Consider the following 19,282-nt stretch of genomic DNA (forward strand, 5'->3'; position numbering starts at 1 on the left):
GAGGGTGGGATGGTATGGTACATTTGTTAAATGCTGACACAAAAAAACTTCAGGTTCCAAATGAGTAAATTCTCATAGTCTTCTGATCTACCATGTGAATGCATTTATGAACACCTCTGTGTGTGTGTGTGTATGTGGGTGAACAAGCCCTGGCTCTCAATAGGGCATTCCGTCCCTAAAGGGGACCTGAAGGACTTGAGGCAAGCAGAGTATGAGAGATACAATCTGCTGGGACATACTACCAGCTACAAGAGCATCACAGAAACTCTATGATGCTTACAAGGTACGCGGGATGAACAACGAGGGTGAAAAAAGCCCTACTACTGGTGATCGCAAGTTTATAGTATTTTTTACAAGATGAGTCACATGGAAGTACATTTTTATCAAGTAATTTGAAATGCTTGTGTTTAAATGTTTAGAAAAATTTTATTTCACTGCCCACATAACTACGCTTTCAAAGTCATTCCACACTGTTTCTAAAGTCAGAACGCAGCCTGTTCAGACTGTGATATAGAAGAATGGTTAGAAGCAGGTAAAATGGGGGAAAAGATCCATGCTACCTGACAGAACATTTAAACAAGAAAGAAAGAAAGAAACAAACAAACAAACAAAAAATTAAGCATCTTGGTTTTGTAAACATGATGTAAACATGGTTTTGTTTTGCTTCCAACTGATGGTTACTTGTTTTAAGTTAAAGGCAAACCCAGTGAGTGTTTTTGAGACAAGACTTGGACCATGCCTCAGGCTCCTGGTAAAGAAAGGTCTGCTGACAACACTGCTGTCATTAAAAGCATTGTATGACACCACAGTGAACACAGAGTTAAATAGAAGCACTCCCTCTGTTCAAATGGAAACATTTCCATTTTGAATTTATCTATGAACCTTCAAAACAAACTTAATTTTTAATGTAATTGCTTAATGATCTTCACTCTTTGGGGAAAATTGCAAACCAAACACTATTAGTGCATCCAACAAATGCAGGATTAACTTTCAAGCAGCGAAATAATTCTACTAATCCACAGGTCATTTCTCTTAGCATTTAAACCCATAATTGACTTGAGATACTCTGCTCTATTGATGCTGTATACCTTCATGAGGATTTCTATTCACCAACAGAATGTTACCTTCACTTCCCTTCCAGCATTTCAAGTGTTTTAAAGCCTCACTTGTGCATTCCATGTCTCATCGGTTGCACCACAACTTTTCTATCTAGTCTAAATGCAATTCACTTTTAGAAAAACAGCACACTGTCAGTTTAGCATCTTATTATAGATTGGATAAAGTGAGGTCATTCTAGGCCAAAGGGATGCCTTCCACAAACCATACTATCTATAGTCTGTATCAAAGCTTCTAATTTTTTAAAGCTAATTAATTAGTTGGTATTTTTAAGCCAAATTCTTTCTCTACTTTTAATAAAATGGCTCGTGTTAGTATGAAAGTGACAAAGCTGACCACAGTTCCTGCAGTGGACCTCCTCAACGTGAAGTGCAGAGCTGCTCTTCAGCTGCACAGCATCGTGTGAACGTGACCACACTGTGGGGGTTGCCAGGCTGCCTAAGCCCAGCCTGGGGGCTGCTGAAGTCACACCACTAGCAGCTGCTAAGCCAGCTAGGTTGAAGTGCCTTTACTTGTGAACAGTTTAAAAGCAGAGTGTATATGTATTCAAGGTATTGCCAAAAAAGCTGTCCCAAGTCCTATCATCAGGTAGCAGGCTCACTATCAAACGTGCACCTTATGGAAAGGAAACCTCATAGAAAGAAGATGCTTTCAAGCAAAACCCTGTACAGGCCAACCGTCTATTAACAAAGGAATTCCCTAAGCAGCAGGAATTTTGAAAGCACCACTGATGTCATTAATATATATCCAGTGTGGATCCTGCTCCTTCCTGAGTAGAATGAGTCTGTTTTAAAATGCACTAAATGCAAGAGAGGTGTGAAGATTATGAAATAAAATATGTAGATTGCTAAGACTCACAGACAAATCAAGTTACTCTCTTCTGAATTTGAGTTCAGTCATAACAATTCAAATTAAGATTTTACCATAATTGCATCTTTTAATATGTAACCTGAAGTATAATACCTCAGTTGGCTTTGAAGGGCAGCCCTACCAAAAGGCTGGGCTTCCATTCAACTCTTTGAGGTTTACCTTTCCTCAGTGTCTGAAAGGATCATGCTCTCTGAAGTCTGCTCACCCTAAAGGTAATAATGATTTATTCATCCCCCCCCAGTAATAACTGTGCTTTTTTTCACAAGGTACAGTGTATAAGATGTGAGCCAGGTGGTGTGTGATGCCATCTCCTTTCTGTGTAACACCCACTCTTCTTAAAAGGAATAACCAAATCTATGCTGGAAACTGTGCTAGTCAAGAAATTTACCAGTTACCTGGAAAAGGTAATACACACAAAGGCAATAAAGTTTCTAATTATTAAAGCAGTAACACCTAAAGGTAAATTAAGAACTTATACCTCAGTTGCAAAATACAGAGTTATTAGGAGGTACTGGAAGCTGAAAACAAAGATATAGCAGAAAGCACAGCAAAATATATACCTATGCACTGTGCCATTACCTAGGGTCACTCAGAAAAGGGATACTAAATTCAATGCAATGAGTTCTCTAAAAACAACTGATTTCGACTGATAATCCAAAAAGGCACCAATTGTTACAAAAGGTACAGAAGCAAAACATGATACCGGTGCACAAACTCACAACATGTCTACACCCTGGGCACTGCATGCAGCCATCCGCATCGCCATCACCAGAAGGAGAGGGCTGGAAAGCTGTGGAGAAGGTGACCAGGATGGCCACAAATAAGGAACCTGCTTACAGACTGTGAGTGACGAATAAAGTATTTCCCTCTGGACTGGAAAAAAGACAATAAGGAGGGATAAGCATGATTGACATAAGACCCAAAAACCAAAGAAAACCTGAAGAATATTCTCCTAAGATAGGACATAGGGTGGATCAAATAAAATGGTCAGGTAGTTAATGCAGATTTCTTTAGGCTTTAAAAATCAGAAAGGGCAGCCTGAAACAGGGGACTCTGGGTTTACAAGGACCATTGCATCTGAAGAACAGCTGTGAATCAAGCTGCATGGCAAAGATTCAAGAAGACCTTTGCTTTTTAAGTCCTAGCAATACAGACAACAAATAACCTGAAGGAGACACTGCTGTCTTTTCTCCATCACTTCCCCCAAAAAATGCTACAAGTTTAATCCTTACACAGGAACAAACATTAAGGCATCTTAAATGTGTGGTATTAAAAAGCCCAATCAAGAAACAGGTATGTGCTTTTTAGTGCCTATCTAATTTCTTTTCACTAACAGCAACTGTCAATTAGTCTGGAGATGGAAAGAGAATGCATCTGCTCACTGCAGTGCTAGTAAGAAGTTCCTAATAACGATGCAGATGTTTCCGAATAGAAAGTGGATGGGATGCCCAGATGTCTTTCATTGTCATATTTTTCCAAGTAGCTTGACAAACCTCAGATGTTAAAAAAATAAAAGGTCTGTCTCACCAGCAAAAATAAAAAGCATGTTTGACAAAAAAGCAAACAAAGCAGATCTGTAGAGGTCAGAACTTCACTGGCCTTTTTCCAATCAAGTTAGTATATAATCAGCCACCAAAACATTGCATGGCATTATGTAAACTGAAATGCTGGTCACTCAAATACTAGATTCCTTCAATCGATTTCTCTCACCTTGTGTTCCCTACTGAAGAGTATCTGTTAACTAAAGGAAGACTTCTTTTTACTTCTTATAGTAAATGTTGGGGACATGAGAAATTTAGAACCTCTGAAATGCTGGAGGTAATGAAAATATATTTTTACTTATTATTCTCAGGGAAAACTCTGCAAACTGATTAATAAAGAAGACTTGAAATAAATCAAGAATCAACCCTGTGAAAGCAAATTGTGAAATAATACCAAAATACCAAAGCACAGACTCAAATGCATCTCTTAGGAAATTCACTTGTGATTAGTGATAAAAAAAAATCCAAACAATATTTATTTGGCTATGAAAGAACCTGAGCAGAAGCCAGTTATACAGTAGTGAACTTTCTAGGACTGTTAGGGACAAACTATTTCCAATAGTTATAAGAATGAATTATATGGTTCCTGTATACTCACTAAGTGTTGGTTAAAATGTAGCATTTAAAAAAAAATTAAAAAGATAATAAAACATTTTGTGAACTGGATTTCTGTTGCTGTCACAGATCTACAAAAGATATCCAACACTTTTGCTGAAAAAAAAAAAAAATCTATGCTGTTATTAATTATATAATCTGTGATTATATTAATTGTATTAATAAATCACAGAGCAGAATGAGTTACACTTTCATTTTAAGATACTTTTCAAGGATTTTCAAAACAACTTTTGGCCCAGAGCAAATTAAAGCAATAGATCTATTTTGAATTACTCTCAGTCTAGAAGTACCAGCTGAATTTTCCAGAAATATGTCAGAGCTTTGGTGAACAATAAAGGAAGCCTACCCGGGTAATCTATAAAGAGATAACAACATGGGAGCAAGAAACAACATTAGGAAAATAAACAAACATACTATATCTGACACTTGGAATGTAGATCAGCTGAGTAATAACACCACTTTCACATGAAAAGGGTCATGTCTGTGAATTAAGAAACAGAGAAATATTTACAATCTGGAGAAAATCAAGTGAATGACATTTGACTCCCAAAAGCACATAGGTGCAAAGGACCAAGTGTCTTGGACTTAACGCATCCAGAAATGTTCAACAACACAATTTTTAAGTTAAGCTTGCGATGTTCACTCTATGTTGTGAGAAATGTGGGAAAATATTCATGTTGACCTTAACCCTTGCAGATCAGAATGCAGTTTCTCTAAACCTGAAAAACTGTTCAATGTGAGGCATAAAGGATTTGTCAGAGCACAGCAGGTGTTTGTTCCCCAGCTCCATATGCTTGGGTTCTGCTGTGGGGGGCAGATCACAGGCAAGGCAGGCTGGCCAGCTTGCCTGTACCATTTTCAGGTAGGCTGTGGTAGGCATACCAGAGTTTGTACACGTAGCTTAGGAAATAAAAAACTCCAGGTGTACTACAGGATCATTTCCTGAGGAACTGTTCTTGCAGGAAAAAAAATGCTTACAGCCTTCCTTTCTGCCCTAAGCAAACGTAAAAAAAAAAAAACACACAAAGAATCTTTATCATCAAATCACAGACACTCATAAAAACCCCAAATCAAAATCTACATCCAAAAATGGAAGAAGCAAGACACACTTATTTCTAACTTGAGTCAGTTCGGAAGTCCAAGATCTAAGTGAAAAATAAATCCAAGACAAAAAGCACCAAGCACTACACACATTCTGTATTATAAAAAATGTAATACAGATGTGATTTAAAGGAGGTATTTATGTTGTGTTTTCAACTGCTTTCAGTTGTGAAATTCATAGCTTCTCAAGTTCTCAAAAATGAAATCATTACCTTCACAATTTTTTTCAACAATCCAAAAATCTTTCCCTATTGGGTAAAATAATTTCTTAAAGACTTACATTTCAAAAACATTTTAATAAAGTTATGACTATGTCATTTATTCAAGCTTCTTCTGTAAACTGGCTTCTCTGGGATTGCTTTTTGTCTTTTTCCTGACGAGCTTTCCAGGATAACTCCGCCCATATTAAAACACAACAGTAAATGTCCCCAGCACCACGTTGCTAAGCCATATTCAACATCTGGAACAGAACAGCTGTAGGCAGCAGGACAAGCCACAGACCCAGCCCTGAAGTAAGTGAGCCTAGGAGTGTCATTACCTGTTACTGCTATGAAAAAACAAGGAAGAATCAGAGTCTATTCAGCTGGCTGAAGGAGTACTAGAGACACAGAAAGGTAGGCCTTTCTGCTGCCAGAAAGGTTTGTTGGTTTGGGCTTTTTTTTCCATTTTAAAGCACATACTACCTCAAAACTACAACCCCTGAGGAAGGCCAGCCTTTTTAAAATTATTATTTTTGTTATTATTTTCTCCCCAATGAAACTCCTTCAGAGGCTGGCAAGGACTGCCGTATCTGGCAGAGAAGTCTGCTATCATTCCCAGCTCATGCTGCTTTCAGAGCTTCCATGGAACATTCTCAGTGGCTTCTTCTCTTCCCTAGAGTCCCCTCCAGTCTACCTGCTTCAGTAGCTCTTTCCTACCACACAGAGCTGCTGGGAGAGGCGGAAGGTGACACGACTCAGCATGCCATTGCTTGTGACGTTGCTAGACAAATGATCCTTTGAGAAAATCTGCTCCCAGCACGAGGCTGCCAGAGAAGCCACTAACCAGAACTGTTTGCATGCACCACTTAGCCATATGGCCCATTTTTCATGGTAGCTGGACAGAGCATCCTACACATCTAGTGCAAACTGAGCCCTGGAGGCTTGTCCTGAATAATGAGTTCATCCCCACTCAGTCAAATGTTGTAAAAAGAAATGGATCTTCTCAACTGTAAGTATAGCACTTTGCAGCACACTTGAAATACTGTCAAGACTGAATGTAGAAATATATACTAAATTGGTAAAACTATTATGGCATTAACTGTCACATGAAAGGAAAAACACAAGCCCAAAAACTTACAAGACACACCAGGGCAGGAAACAGTCACAAACCTGTCACTGTCACACCACTCTTTGACTTTTGTAAATAAGTAACAGAGTTATTACTTCCTATTGCCTTAACGTTGCTAACAAAGTTATACTCATTAGTCATCTAGCTACACCGCCCTGGTCTGGGATAAACCTGCTCTCTGGCATGCACACCACTCCAGCTTTTCAGATGAAGCAGCCTGGTTGTTATCCATGTGGAGCCTTAAGACTCCAAAGGCTACACCAGAGCCCTTACTTGTACCTCTCCTTCAGAGATGTCCTCAGACTCTTCCAGAGAATTTTTTTAGAAAGGCACTGCCAATCATGCTGCTAAAGAAGACACACAAACAAAAAGCTTTCCTTGGCTATTTGCAAAGGTACAAGCCAGCAAAGCTCTTCATTGCTCTCTGGGTTTTCTTCCCAAACTACACTGTATTTGACAGACCCTAAGAGGTTTCCCACAGGTCAGCCTCTCCCAGTCACTATGGCAGGAGAAGCTAGCTTCCCTTAGATAGCAATTCTCTTTTTTTCTCAACTCAGATTGCAGAGTCAAACTTGCATATCTTTTAATAACCTCCAGAATCCTAACTATCTTGACTATCTTATCCCATGTTATTAGATTACTTGAAAGAATTATTAGGCAAGGCATTCTGGTAAAAAAAAAAAACAACACACTGTTTTCATAGCAAACAACAGCTGGGTCATATTGTTACTCTGCAGTGCTTTACCATTGCATTTTGGAAAGATTTACACACTTCTGTAACCCAGAAATGGATCTGAAGAAACTCTCTATACTGGGAGCAAAATTAACTGCAAGGATGGTGTTCTCACGTTAGTCATTTGCATGTGCATTCCTGTCAGCTCTGGTTGCCCAATACACATGTCATCTCACAGACAAGGTAAGTTTACTGCTACTTATCATCTATGCAGCACTTTAGAAGAACAAACGGAAGCATTCAGTGAACTCCAGGGGACATCTTGATGCAGTACACACAATAGAGCAAGAGTTACCATGCAGCAATCCCGTGCAGCCCTCGTAAAGGCAACGTGCCAGACAGTCTCTGCAAGCATCCACATTGCTCGCTGAAAGTACAGAAGATCACTTTTCTTTCTCCTCTATCATAAAGCAGGGGTGACTACGTAATATCCAGAAATTTTCAAACATACAAACTGTATTAAGTTGTGTAGTTCCTCCTCTAGTTTGGATTCTTATCTATTCCTGCATTTCCAAAATCTTTCTAAAAACTCACTGAGTGACGAACTCATTAAAACCAGGTATGCCAATAGTAAGAAATGCCAATACTGCATAAAACTTAAAGGAAAAAACATAGCAATAGTCATATGGTACAAAAGCTATGATTTTGTATTATGCTACAAAGTGCCATATTTGGATTCATTTTCCAATAAAAGACATAGGTTAAAACCATCAACTGTAAAACACAGACTGACTTTAAAAGGATCTTTTCTTTCCATGAGTGTCTTGGTGCTTTCCTAGTATCCAATTACAGCACTAAAGTAGTACAATGTGCATGTAAAACACATAAACAAGAATAAACAAGTATCAGCCCCCGCAAGCTGTAGGAGGATTAATTTCCTCATGTTCCTGACCTCTAATTCACATAAACTCATCTTGACAAGGCAGCTCTTCTGCTTCCAATTAGAGTGTTTTCTCAGACAAGACTGTTCTGGTACATACTCTGTTTGACAGCATGAGGAGTGCAGGTCTGGGGAAGAGCAGATGACTGGAATCATCCCTGGAACCGCTGAGGAACACCACCCTTCTCCCTCTGCTCTCTTTGCTACCTTACCCAGCCGACTTCCCAGAATTTTTAACCATCTCATATGTGTCTTTCTTACCAAGCTCAGCACTAGAAATGAGCTGCTACTCATCTGAACTTGGGAGCTCAGCTCTACAATGCTGTCCAGCACTTGTGACCTTTGTGGTTTACCTGTATTAATATAATCCTTGCTTCCAAAGCTTCTCCTGACCTCTCACCTCAAACAACGGGAATGAAACTGGCAGCAGAGAGGAAATCTTGGCAAGAGCTACTTGTTCTTTCGCTATATTTTTATCTGACACTATGACTCTCATTTTGGGAATCAGGCTGCTCTGAGAAGCATCATCTCCAGTGAGTTACTGGAGCTACTGAGAGCTGGGGGTCCTGGTGGACAACAGGATGACCATGAGCCAGCACTGTGCCCTTGTGGCCAGGAAGGCTAATGGCATCCTTGGCTGTATTACAAGGGGGGTGGTCAGTAGATCGAGAGAGGTCCTCCTTCCCCTCTACTCCGCCCTGGTGAGACCCCATCTGGAATATTGTGTTCAGTTCTGGGCCCCTCAGTTCAAGAAGGACAGGGAACTGCTGGAGAGGGTCCAGCGTAGGGCAACAAAGATGATTAAGGGAGTGGAGCATCTCCCTTATGAAGAAAGGCTGAGGGAGCTGGGGCTCTTTGGTTTGGAGAAGAGGAGACTGAGGGGTGACCTTATTAATGTTTATAAATATATAAAGGGTGAGTGCCACGAGGATGGAGTCAGGCTCTTCTCAGTGGCAAACAATGATAGGACAAGGGGCAATGGGATCAAGCTGGAACACAAGAGGTTCCACTTAAATTTGAGAAAGAACTTCTCAGTGAGGGTAACAGAGCACTGGAACAGGCTGCCCAGGGAGGTTGTGGAGTCTCCTTCCCTGGAGACATTCAAAGCCCACCTGGACACGTTCCTGTGCGACCTCACCTAGGCGTTCCTGCTCCAGCAGGGGGATTGGACTAGATGATCTTTGAGGTCCCTTCCAATCCCAAACATACTGTGATACTGTGAAAACCAGCTTCAGTGACCTCTGTGCTGAGGGAAGGCATGGAGTGCTGGCTGGTGTTTACCAATACAGACAAAGCACCATGGTTAGCACCTCCTTATTCATCAGAAGCAACGGTAAGTCCCACGAGATGCTCCTCTTTGACAAGACACCAGATCTATCCATTATGCTGGACACGTGCTGAAAAGGCACACAGGGTGGTCCTTACCTTGCCATGTCTTCATGTCTTTGGAGATTAAGAATACTACCTGTAAATGACACAGGCTCCCTTCACATGGGAACAGCTGCTTATAGAACACTTAAAAATGTCTGCTGTCCATTATCACCACTGTTCATCAAAAGTTTTCTTCTTCCTATGTAATTTGGGGGCATAAGGAGTTTTTATTGAGAAACTGGATAACCCTTGGAAAGGCTACAAGTTGCATGTACTGATCTTTCTCCATTTTTTCAATTTTCCCTTCATACAGATTGCTGTGTTTTACTACTCTGATTTTAGTTGCCTGTGTCTGGAATGAAACCTTTATTCTTGGTTTTATTTAAGAAAAATTTTCCTTTGTTATTGCCAAGAACTGAAGATTACTTAAACAGATGGATGTCTCTACTCCCATCATTAGGAGGTATGTGCAACCTCTCTGACACAGACAGAGCATGTAAGTCACTTTCTAGCACCTTTTGATCCAATCCTGCTCAAGTTTCTTTCTTAAAAAAAATATACAAGCTTTTCCTCAGATAAGAAGTCTGGGTTTTCTTTTACTCCTACGCATTCCAGAACAACAGGTTAAAGCCTGCATAGCAGAGACTATGGATCTTATATTTATGTGTAATTTTATAATTAGGTGCCTACCATGAATGGACTCTTTCCCCAAGTGCTGCACCACTCTGAACCTCAGCTTTTGTATCACAGCCTCACTGACAAGCAGTATAGCAGGTCTAAAGCAGTGCACTTCATGAATATAATTTCTTGAATATATGTGGAATATAATCTCAATACATCTTACTAAGCCTTAGGGCTCTTTTTATAATGAGGGATGATCTTTTTAAAATGATGTCTCTGTCTACACTGCCAGACGCTGTCCTGAGGAGCCCCATACCCCTGAGGCCCCAGAGGAAGTCAGAACAATGGAGGAGTTTGCCTCGGTTGATGAGGACTGGGTTAGGGACCAATTAGGCAATCTGGAAATCCATAAATCCATGGGTCCAGACGGGACACACCTGTGGGTCCTGAGGGAGCTGGCTGAAGTCATTGCTAGGCCACTCTCCATCATCTTTGCGAAGTCATGGGAAATGGGAGAGGTGCCTGAGGACTGGAGGAAAGCAAATGTCACTCCAGTCTTCAAAAAGGGCAGGAAGGAGAGCCCCATTAACTATAGACTGGTCAGTCTCACCTCCATCCCTGGAAAGGTGATGGGACAACTTATCCTTGGCGCCATCTCAAGGCATATCAAGGATAAGAGGGTCATTAGAGCAGTCAACATGGCTTCACCAAGGGGAAGTCATGCTTAACCAACCTCATAGACTTCTATGAGGACATAACCAGGTGAATAGATGATGGCAAAGCAGTGGATGTGGTCTATCTTGATTTCAGTAAAGCATTTGACACAGTCTTCCACAGCATCCTCGCAGCTAAACTGAGCAAGTGTGGACTGGATGATCTGGTAGTGAGGTGGACTGTAAACAGCTGAAGAAGCCAGAGAGCTGTGGTCAATGGGGCAGAGTTGGAGGCCTGTATCCAGTGGAGTGCCTCAAGGGTTGGTACTGGGACCAGTACTATTAAATACATTCATCAACAACTTGGATGAGGGAATAGAATGCACTGTCAGCAAGTTTGCTGATGACACCAAACTGGGAGGAGTGGCTGACACACCAGAAGGCTGTGCTGCCATCCAGCGAGACCTGGACAGGCTGGAGAGCTGGGCAGGGAAAAATTTAATGAAATAGAACAGGGGCACATATAGAGTCTTGCATCTGAGCAATAACAACTCCAGGAACCAGTATAAGTTTGGGAACGAGCTGTTGAAGAGCAGTACAGGGGAAAGGAACCTGGGGGTCTTGGTGGACAGCAGGATGACCATGAGCCAGCACTGTGCCCTTGTGGCCAATAAGGCCAATGGTGCCCTGGGGTGTAGGACATGGAACTGCTTGAGAGAGTCCAGCACAGAGCCACAAAGATGATTAAAGCAAGTGGAGCGTCTCCCTTATGAGGAAAGGCTGAAGGAGCTGGGTCTCTAGCTTGGAGAAAAGGAGAGAGGGGTGACTTCATTAATGTTTATAAATATATAAAGGGTGAGTGTCAGGAGGATGGAGACAGGCTCTCCTTGGTGACAACCAAGGATAGGACAAGGGGCAACGGGTGGAAACTGGAACATAGGAGGTTCCACTTAAATTTGAGAAGAAACTTCCCAGTGAGGGTGACAGAGCACTGGAACAGGCTGCCCAGGGAGGCTGTGGAGTCTCTTTCTCTGGAGACATTCAAAACCCACCTGGACACCTTCCTGTGTAACCTCATCTAGGTGTTCCTGCTCTGGCAAGGGGAATGGACTACATGATCTTTTGAGGCCCTTTCCAATCTCTATCATTCTGTGACTCTTTGATTCTATGAGCATTTGACACATGCAAATGCTTTATGCATATTAACTCAACCTTTAATGTAGAGCAATTATTACATCAATTTTGAAAGGTCAAAGCTCGATAATGAATATGCCAGGAAACACCCAGCTACCTCACTGCCTCCTCAATTCCTGGACACAGTGATCACCACTGTTCAAAAGGTTTTTAATGAATGAGAGGTAACGGACATGAGTTGGAACACATGAAATTCCAATTAGACAGTAGGAACTGAAAAAAAAAAAAAAATCATAGTGAGGGTGTTCAAACACTGGAAGAGAGGTCCAGAAAGTTAATGGGATCTCCATCCTTGGAAATACTGAAAACACAACTGCTGAGTTATTGTGCTTTGATTCTATGAAACACCGCACCACAGAGGCCAAACAGATAGGTCCACAAAGGGAAATGAGAGATGTCCCAAAAGACAGTATCTAATTCACAGTCTACAGACAAGCACCTTAATTTTTATCCATTCACATCACTAATTTTGGATGCTTATCTAAGGAAGAATTGGATTTATTTTTTTTTTTTTTCCTGAAGCTGGGTGTAAATAACTGCTCACATGAAGATATTAGCATTCATCACTGAGCTCTGGCAACTAATTGCTAAATTGCATCTCCAGCACATTAGTGGAAATACATGACATCAAGTTTACTTGATGAGCAGGATAAACAGCTCACTAAGCCAATTCCATAGCCAACTGTCCAGTCTTCCTGTAGGTCTCTGGTGACAGACAGCATTCAAAAAAGAGAGGAGAGACAGGAAATACTAAACCCAAGACACTTTCCAAGTACAAGATGAATCCCTAACTACACCTGAGGACAAGTTGTCCAAGCCCAACTATGAACTTCAAGGAGAAAGAAAGCAGATCTGAAAACTAATTATGGGCTAGACCTCATACGAAAGCCTACAGAAGACAGACATCCTGGGCCAGGTTTACCACACGGCATTCTGAGTTGAGAGCAAAGCAACAGTGGCTCTGCACATCCGATAATATATGTAGCTGCTTGGTTATGTTTTGTGGTAATGAGTTGATATTACAGTTATACTGACTGATACTGATATCCAAGCGAGTGAGGTAGAATCTAGTTCAGGTTACGCCTAAACATGCTGAGGGTACACTTCCCTCTGCAAGCAAACACATGCTGAAACCCTTGGAGAGAGCTGTATTCCATTGTAGTCAAAGATATTACTCATTTACTTTGATTTATAGAAGTGCATAATGGTTTTCTCATCATTTTTCCTCCCACTTCACCTCCTCCTTAGATCACTTTTCTTTTTACCTTGTGTATTGTAAATACATTCATCACCAATAGTAATTTGCCTTTGTTTGGAAAAGTACTTTGTGGACTACCTTTCCTTTGATTAAGCAAACTCTTACCTGAAAAAAACAAAACAAACCAACCTAACCCAAGAAACAAACAATCAATCAATCAAGAACTTCAATTAATCCTATTGATTTTCTGTTTTATAGAAGACAGCTGAAAGCAAAAGCTCTAGCAGTTCTGAATAAAGAGAAAGGATGTCTTTAGACCAACACATACACAGGTTATTGCCACCAATACAAATTTGGCAAGAATTCCTATATTGTACCAGAGCATGTTGCAAGATGTCATGTACTAAGTCTCCAGAGAAATCAGTTCCATCTTTCCTGTTATTGCTGATGCCCAAACATGTGTGGTGTCCTGTGGAGTATGTAAAATATCCTCCCTCAGAACATAGGTCATGAGAAATTATGCTGAGAAAGAGTTCAGACGCCTTCCGGCACAACAACATCTCTAAGTAATATGAATGTGCCTGGGGAAGTGCTGAGGGAGGTCTCCGAGCAGGCAATAGTCTTCCCATTCTTCTGCCTTCTGTTCCAGGGTTTCATTTCCCAGCAACCAGGAGCAACTCCCAAATAATTTCTTCCTCCTACATGTTTCCCACCTGGGACAAAGACACTTCAACCCAGTGCCATGGCAACACCATCAGCCACACAAGCACTTGGGTTCTTTAGGGAAAATGAAAATTCTGAAAGGAAGCTGGGAGATAAAGGCTCCTATTCCTTGTTTCCCACTGTTAGGAAATAATTACAAAAGTACTTTAATCTGAATTGCTCTCTGGGTGAAAACTTTTGGGTACATTTAACAAGCTGTGTAACTTCCAAGCTTAAGGTTGGATGTCATCATTATACCATATGAAAAGAAAGTGCACAGAAAAAAAAAAAATAAATGAATGCACAGGAGGAAAGATAAATCGAACTCTCTGTGATCAGCTCAAGCGGAGTGTGATCCAAAACCTGCCTTATCAGCCTCCTAACATAAATCTGAGTCATCTCACCAATTCCAGTGGACTTGGATGAGGCTTTTAGGTTTCTCAGAAATACAATTTTGATTTTATTTTACCATACACCTGAGCCTGACTCAGCAGGACTTGCAGAGAAGGCCTCCTGAGTGCAAATTTGATTCTAAACTCTACAGTTCTTTGTCTGTTTCTATTGTTTCTTGAATGCTTTCAAGGAATAAGGTTAATGATCACACATCTCAGTGATGTTTGTCAGCTTATTAACAAAGGAAAACAGATTCTTTTCATCCCAGCCAGACAGAATGATATCATCACCAGTCTTTCAAAACCTTCCAACTCAGGCTTGTCCAGAAAGTATTTCTTTCCATGGTTAAGTGAAAAGTTATTTTAGTGATAAAAGCTTAAAGATTTACTTAAATGATGTTTTAACATGACAGCTTCATACATTCTTCCATTTTTTTCAGTCCTGTATGCTCATTCTCTCTCCCCCAGACCCTTCTCCCCCAATATGAAGTCACAGATGACCAGTGTCTTTACGATCAAGACTTAAATTGCTGGGGAAGCCAAGCTTACAAACTGTCATGCCAGGGCAATCTGTTACACAAAAGCGGTTAGGAGACAACCATGCATATTTACACCCATGAAGAACTCTAGAGGTCATCTGGCTCTATGACAGGATTCCCAGGCTATACCTAACCAGATGCTCATCCCAGATGTTTAAAAACAAATGCCCAGTGTCTTTAAAAAAAAGTCTCACAAGCTCTACTACTGCATCCTCCTGGCCTGGGCACACCCTTCTTCCTGAGCATTGACACTCACGCAGAAGGTAGAGCATTTTCCACTCCTCGGATTTGTGACCCTATAGAGTGGTCAAATGCTACAGCACAGCATATGCTGGGTGGCATCCTGCAAACTGCTGACCTACAAGGTATGTCCATGTTAGCAGAGGATGTATAGCAACTACTTAAAATATTTTCAGAAATAGTGTAAAGCCTTGCAGAAGTTGTCTTCATGACAGAGTATCAGACAAGGATGATAATACTCAAGTAGTAACACTTCATAAGAGGTTATTCTCTAAGCAGCTCGCTCACTTCAGTCTAAAAATAACCATTTGGTAGGCTAAATGCTGCAACCCATCATAGCTCAAACTAGTTCCCCCCTTTTCAGACTGCCAGAGTAATGGATGTCCAGAGGCTGTTTGCTGTGGAAATAGTACCTCTCCTCCTCCCCCATGCATCTATCACCTTTTCCCAACCTGAAGAGATTCATTAGGATTGCTGGCCTGTAAGTCCTCACTGTCAATAAATACATTTCTGTTTCTCCTCCAGCACAAGTCAAAGGAATGCATTCTGCATTAGCTGGAAATGTCTAGGCAATTCTGAGAGCCACATATTTCTCTGTATTCCTACCAAGCTCAGTGAGAAGGTCCTCTGCAGTATGAGCAGCCTGACTTGACTTACTGTCACTTGCTGTAAGCATATACCTGTTAATTTGTAGTCTGCCACCAGGCTCATGATGGTTGATTCCATCTCACTTCTGAGTGCAGATACATGTTTTCAATCATTTTCTCAAATTCAGATAAAAATTTGGGCTGTACATGTATTCTGAAAATGTGATATGGTAATTCTTGTTCCACCTCCTTCAACATCATGAGCTGACAGTTTTCACATGCTTTTCTGTATGACTCCTGTCTGATCCAGTTCTTCACAAGGAAGAATAATCAAGAGTCTTGTCTGTTCTCAGGGGAGAAATCCACTTGACATTTGTTGATGCCATGTCACATCCTGCTACTTTTAAGTGGTTTTCAACAGCCAGGACTTCCCAGGAGGGGCCTTGGCTGCTGTCCTGCAAAGACAAAGAGTTTCCTCTGTCCAGAAGAACTAACCTGAGCTCAGGACTTCAAACCAGCAAATACGCTTACCCAGTGCAATGGAGACCGCAGCTACCAATCAGGGGTTTTTGGCTGGTTGATTTTTTTTTTGTTGTTGTTTTGTTTTTAAGGATTTTAAGATTAACTGGTCAGGACCTACTACTACTTGCATGTTCCTACATTGCCTCACATTAGCAGAAGAAAGATGAAGTTCCAAGCGATACAGTAAAATGAGATCCTTTGAATTAGCAGACCAATTACCCACAAAATATAAATAACCATTCCTGGCACTGGTCTGTCAAAATGTGCAAAAATTACCCACATTTCCCTGATACCTAAGGGTGAGAGCATAGACAGATGGGCCATTTTATAAGCATAATACAACCACCAAGTATTCAGGACAGTTTATACACAACATATCTTGTTCACACCAGAATGACTGAAAAGAGTGGGGTATAAAAAGGCAATAATCAACAAAGTGTTCCTTCAAGGAGTCTGAATTGTGTGTGCATACCCACAAAGAACACAGACCCCCACTAGTTCAAAAGATATCTGTACCATTTTTTTAAAGGTTCAGCTTCTGGTATATTTTCCTAGCTCCTTAACTTGAGAGAAGATGAAATTTAAATTTTTTTAAAAAAAGGAAAAAGAAAGAAGAAGAAGAAAAAAAAAAGAAAAAAGAACTATCACTCTATCACTTCACTTTTCTTTCTGACATATTCACATGTCTTTTCACCTTCTGCTAGGTGTTTTGAGGGGCTTATTTGAAAGAGGTAAAAAATAAAAATAAGACTATTTAAGCATTTCTGTATGTGAAGACCAAGGCCTACCCATATACGTTAACAGGTTTGTAATCCCACAGCACTTCTCCAAGGAATGAGGCAGGATTTCCCATCTAATTTCTTGAGTGTTTCATGCAATGCACTTCTAAGGAAATCAACCTCTACACAAAGTTAATGATGACAACAATACAGAGGTGCATGCCATATGCCATCATTCCTGAAAGAGGCTATAGACAACTGTAAAGAGGAATCAGCGCAGGGTGCTGCTTCAGGGGTAGAGTTATGTTGCTGCAAAAGTGAGAAGGCTAAACCCATGCTAATCAATAGCTTGAGGCATCCTAATGTCTTCTCCAGAAATCCAGATTTATGGTTCCCACCTTTCTAAGAAAGTTCACTGAAACTTTATCACAAATAAGTGCAATAAAACAACAAAAAAAGGAGAAACAAACAACAAAGGTAAGTCGATGATCATATGTTTATATCTGAGAACACAGTACATGAAGCAATAAATCCTCCACTGTGGCACAAGCCACATTTGAACGACCTTGTTTAGGTACCAAAAGCAAAGTACCTGAGGCAGTACAGGTTTCAGAGAAAAGCTGGGTCAATTAGCCTACGTGTTTCAGACTGTTGCTGGTCCCCAAGCCTACTGTGATATCCCTGTGCCATGTTGCAATTGGCAGCACAGACTTATCTTCTAAAGGCTAATAAAAGCCTGATACGATTTTATTCTAAACGGCTGACAATTCCTACCTGCTTTTTCAGAGACAAAACTCCTAAACCACACTAAACAATTAAAACCCACAAGTACTGGGAACAGGGCACTGCTTGCTTCCTGTCTAATATTTGTATCTAATTCTACTTCCCTGTGTTGTACATACTTCTTCCTGTTCTTCTCAAACCCATTTAAGCTCCAAGAACATGTTAACCAGAAGACAAACAGGAAGTTGGGAAGCTGAGAGAAAAAAAGGCAGAGCACTAAAGGGGAATGGAGCTGCTCTTTCATACACAGCCCATAATGTCAAAAACCTCAATGTTAACTATAAAATGCGTTGGCTTGTGAAGATTTGTGTAATATTAAAAGCGGGGTGGAAGCAAATGGATTAAACTACACGATTATTGTTCTCAGATGGATCAACCACAGTATCTTCAAAACAGAGGGGAATCCTTGGATGTGTCAAAATGTATTCAATGAAGACAACTGCTTTCAAACTGCATTAATTGCAACCAGGAGGAGGAGAAAAACAGTAACAGTCATGGCACAATTTAGCTATTACTCAGAAAGAAATCAGACCCAAATTTTAAACAGAAGTTGTATAGACAGGTAAGCCTTAATAACAACTTAGAATATTAAAGTCATACGAGGATTTCTATTAACATCTTGTGTCGCACAATATCTTACCAACTTATGTAATGCTCAGAATTGTTTCTGCTTAAATCAGTACAAACTTTGTCCTCCATTTAAGGAGGGGGGGAAAAAAAAAAGCAAACATTTTGCAGCATTTCTTGAACAGGACACCTCATGGCTAAGTTCTGTTCTAGATGAATGCACATGTACACTGCTCTTGGGCAGAGAAACTGCATATGTGACTGATGGCATATTTCAGCAAAACATTTAAACGCTTTCTTTTCAAACAGCTCCATCAGAACTGCCTCTTTCTGCCTGGAATAGACTTGTAAACAAGCACACAGGGGTACTGTACCTTCTCTATGGACATCAGGGAGCATATCAGTGGGATGTTGTGCTACAGCTGATCGCCTGTAAACCATGTGGATTCTTCCCTTTTCCTCTTCCATTTGCTTTCCTCTTTCCAAAGGTTCGATGAAGTATTCATCCTTATTAGTTCTTATCATTCCAGCCTGGTGAGGAAGACAGAAAGCATGCCTGTATGTCATTTGAGAGCCTAAACACCCGGCCTGATGCTTTTAAAACCAGAATCTAGTGAGGTGAAACATAAACTACTCAACATATTACTGTACTGTAAGAATCAAATTACCATTTGGTTTCCTTTTCACTGACTTCCTGACAGAGGAGATATCCCTCTGCACTGTGGGGATGTTCATCTGGCCAAGGCCAACATTCAAAGGCATTAAGAAAAAATCTTGCATGAGCATGAGATACATCACCCCCTTCAAAGCCCAACTAAGACCAAAGTCAGGTAGGAGTTTATCATTTGTATGTCATGCACAGCTATTTTGTCATCTATGTATGGCATGCTATGTACTGTAATGTTGTGCTAATCCTTAACTCATATATTCTGAACCCCTTATGGCTCAGGTGTTTTACTTCATTAAAATCAGTAGAAGGCATATGGTTTCCCACTTAAACAAACACATA

General features: G+C 40.6%; 1 protein-coding gene across 2 annotated transcripts in view; it reads right to left on the minus strand.

Moving 5' to 3' along the window:
- ADAMTS3 (ADAM metallopeptidase with thrombospondin type 1 motif 3) overlaps positions 1-19,282 on the minus strand; it is a 127,619-nt gene that overhangs the window by 69,625 nt on the left and 38,712 nt on the right. For both annotated transcript variants that reach the window (XM_065836366.2, XM_065836367.2), the window contains exon 4: positions 18,648-18,804. In XM_065836366.2, the coding sequence (XP_065692438.1) occupies positions 18,648-18,804 (157 nt within the window). The remainder of the gene's footprint in view (positions 1-18,647; positions 18,805-19,282) is intronic.

This window comes from Patagioenas fasciata, chromosome 4 (assembly GCF_037038585.1).
Source record: "Patagioenas fasciata isolate bPatFas1 chromosome 4, bPatFas1.hap1, whole genome shotgun sequence".
Taxonomy (NCBI): Eukaryota; Metazoa; Chordata; class Aves; order Columbiformes; family Columbidae; genus Patagioenas; species Patagioenas fasciata.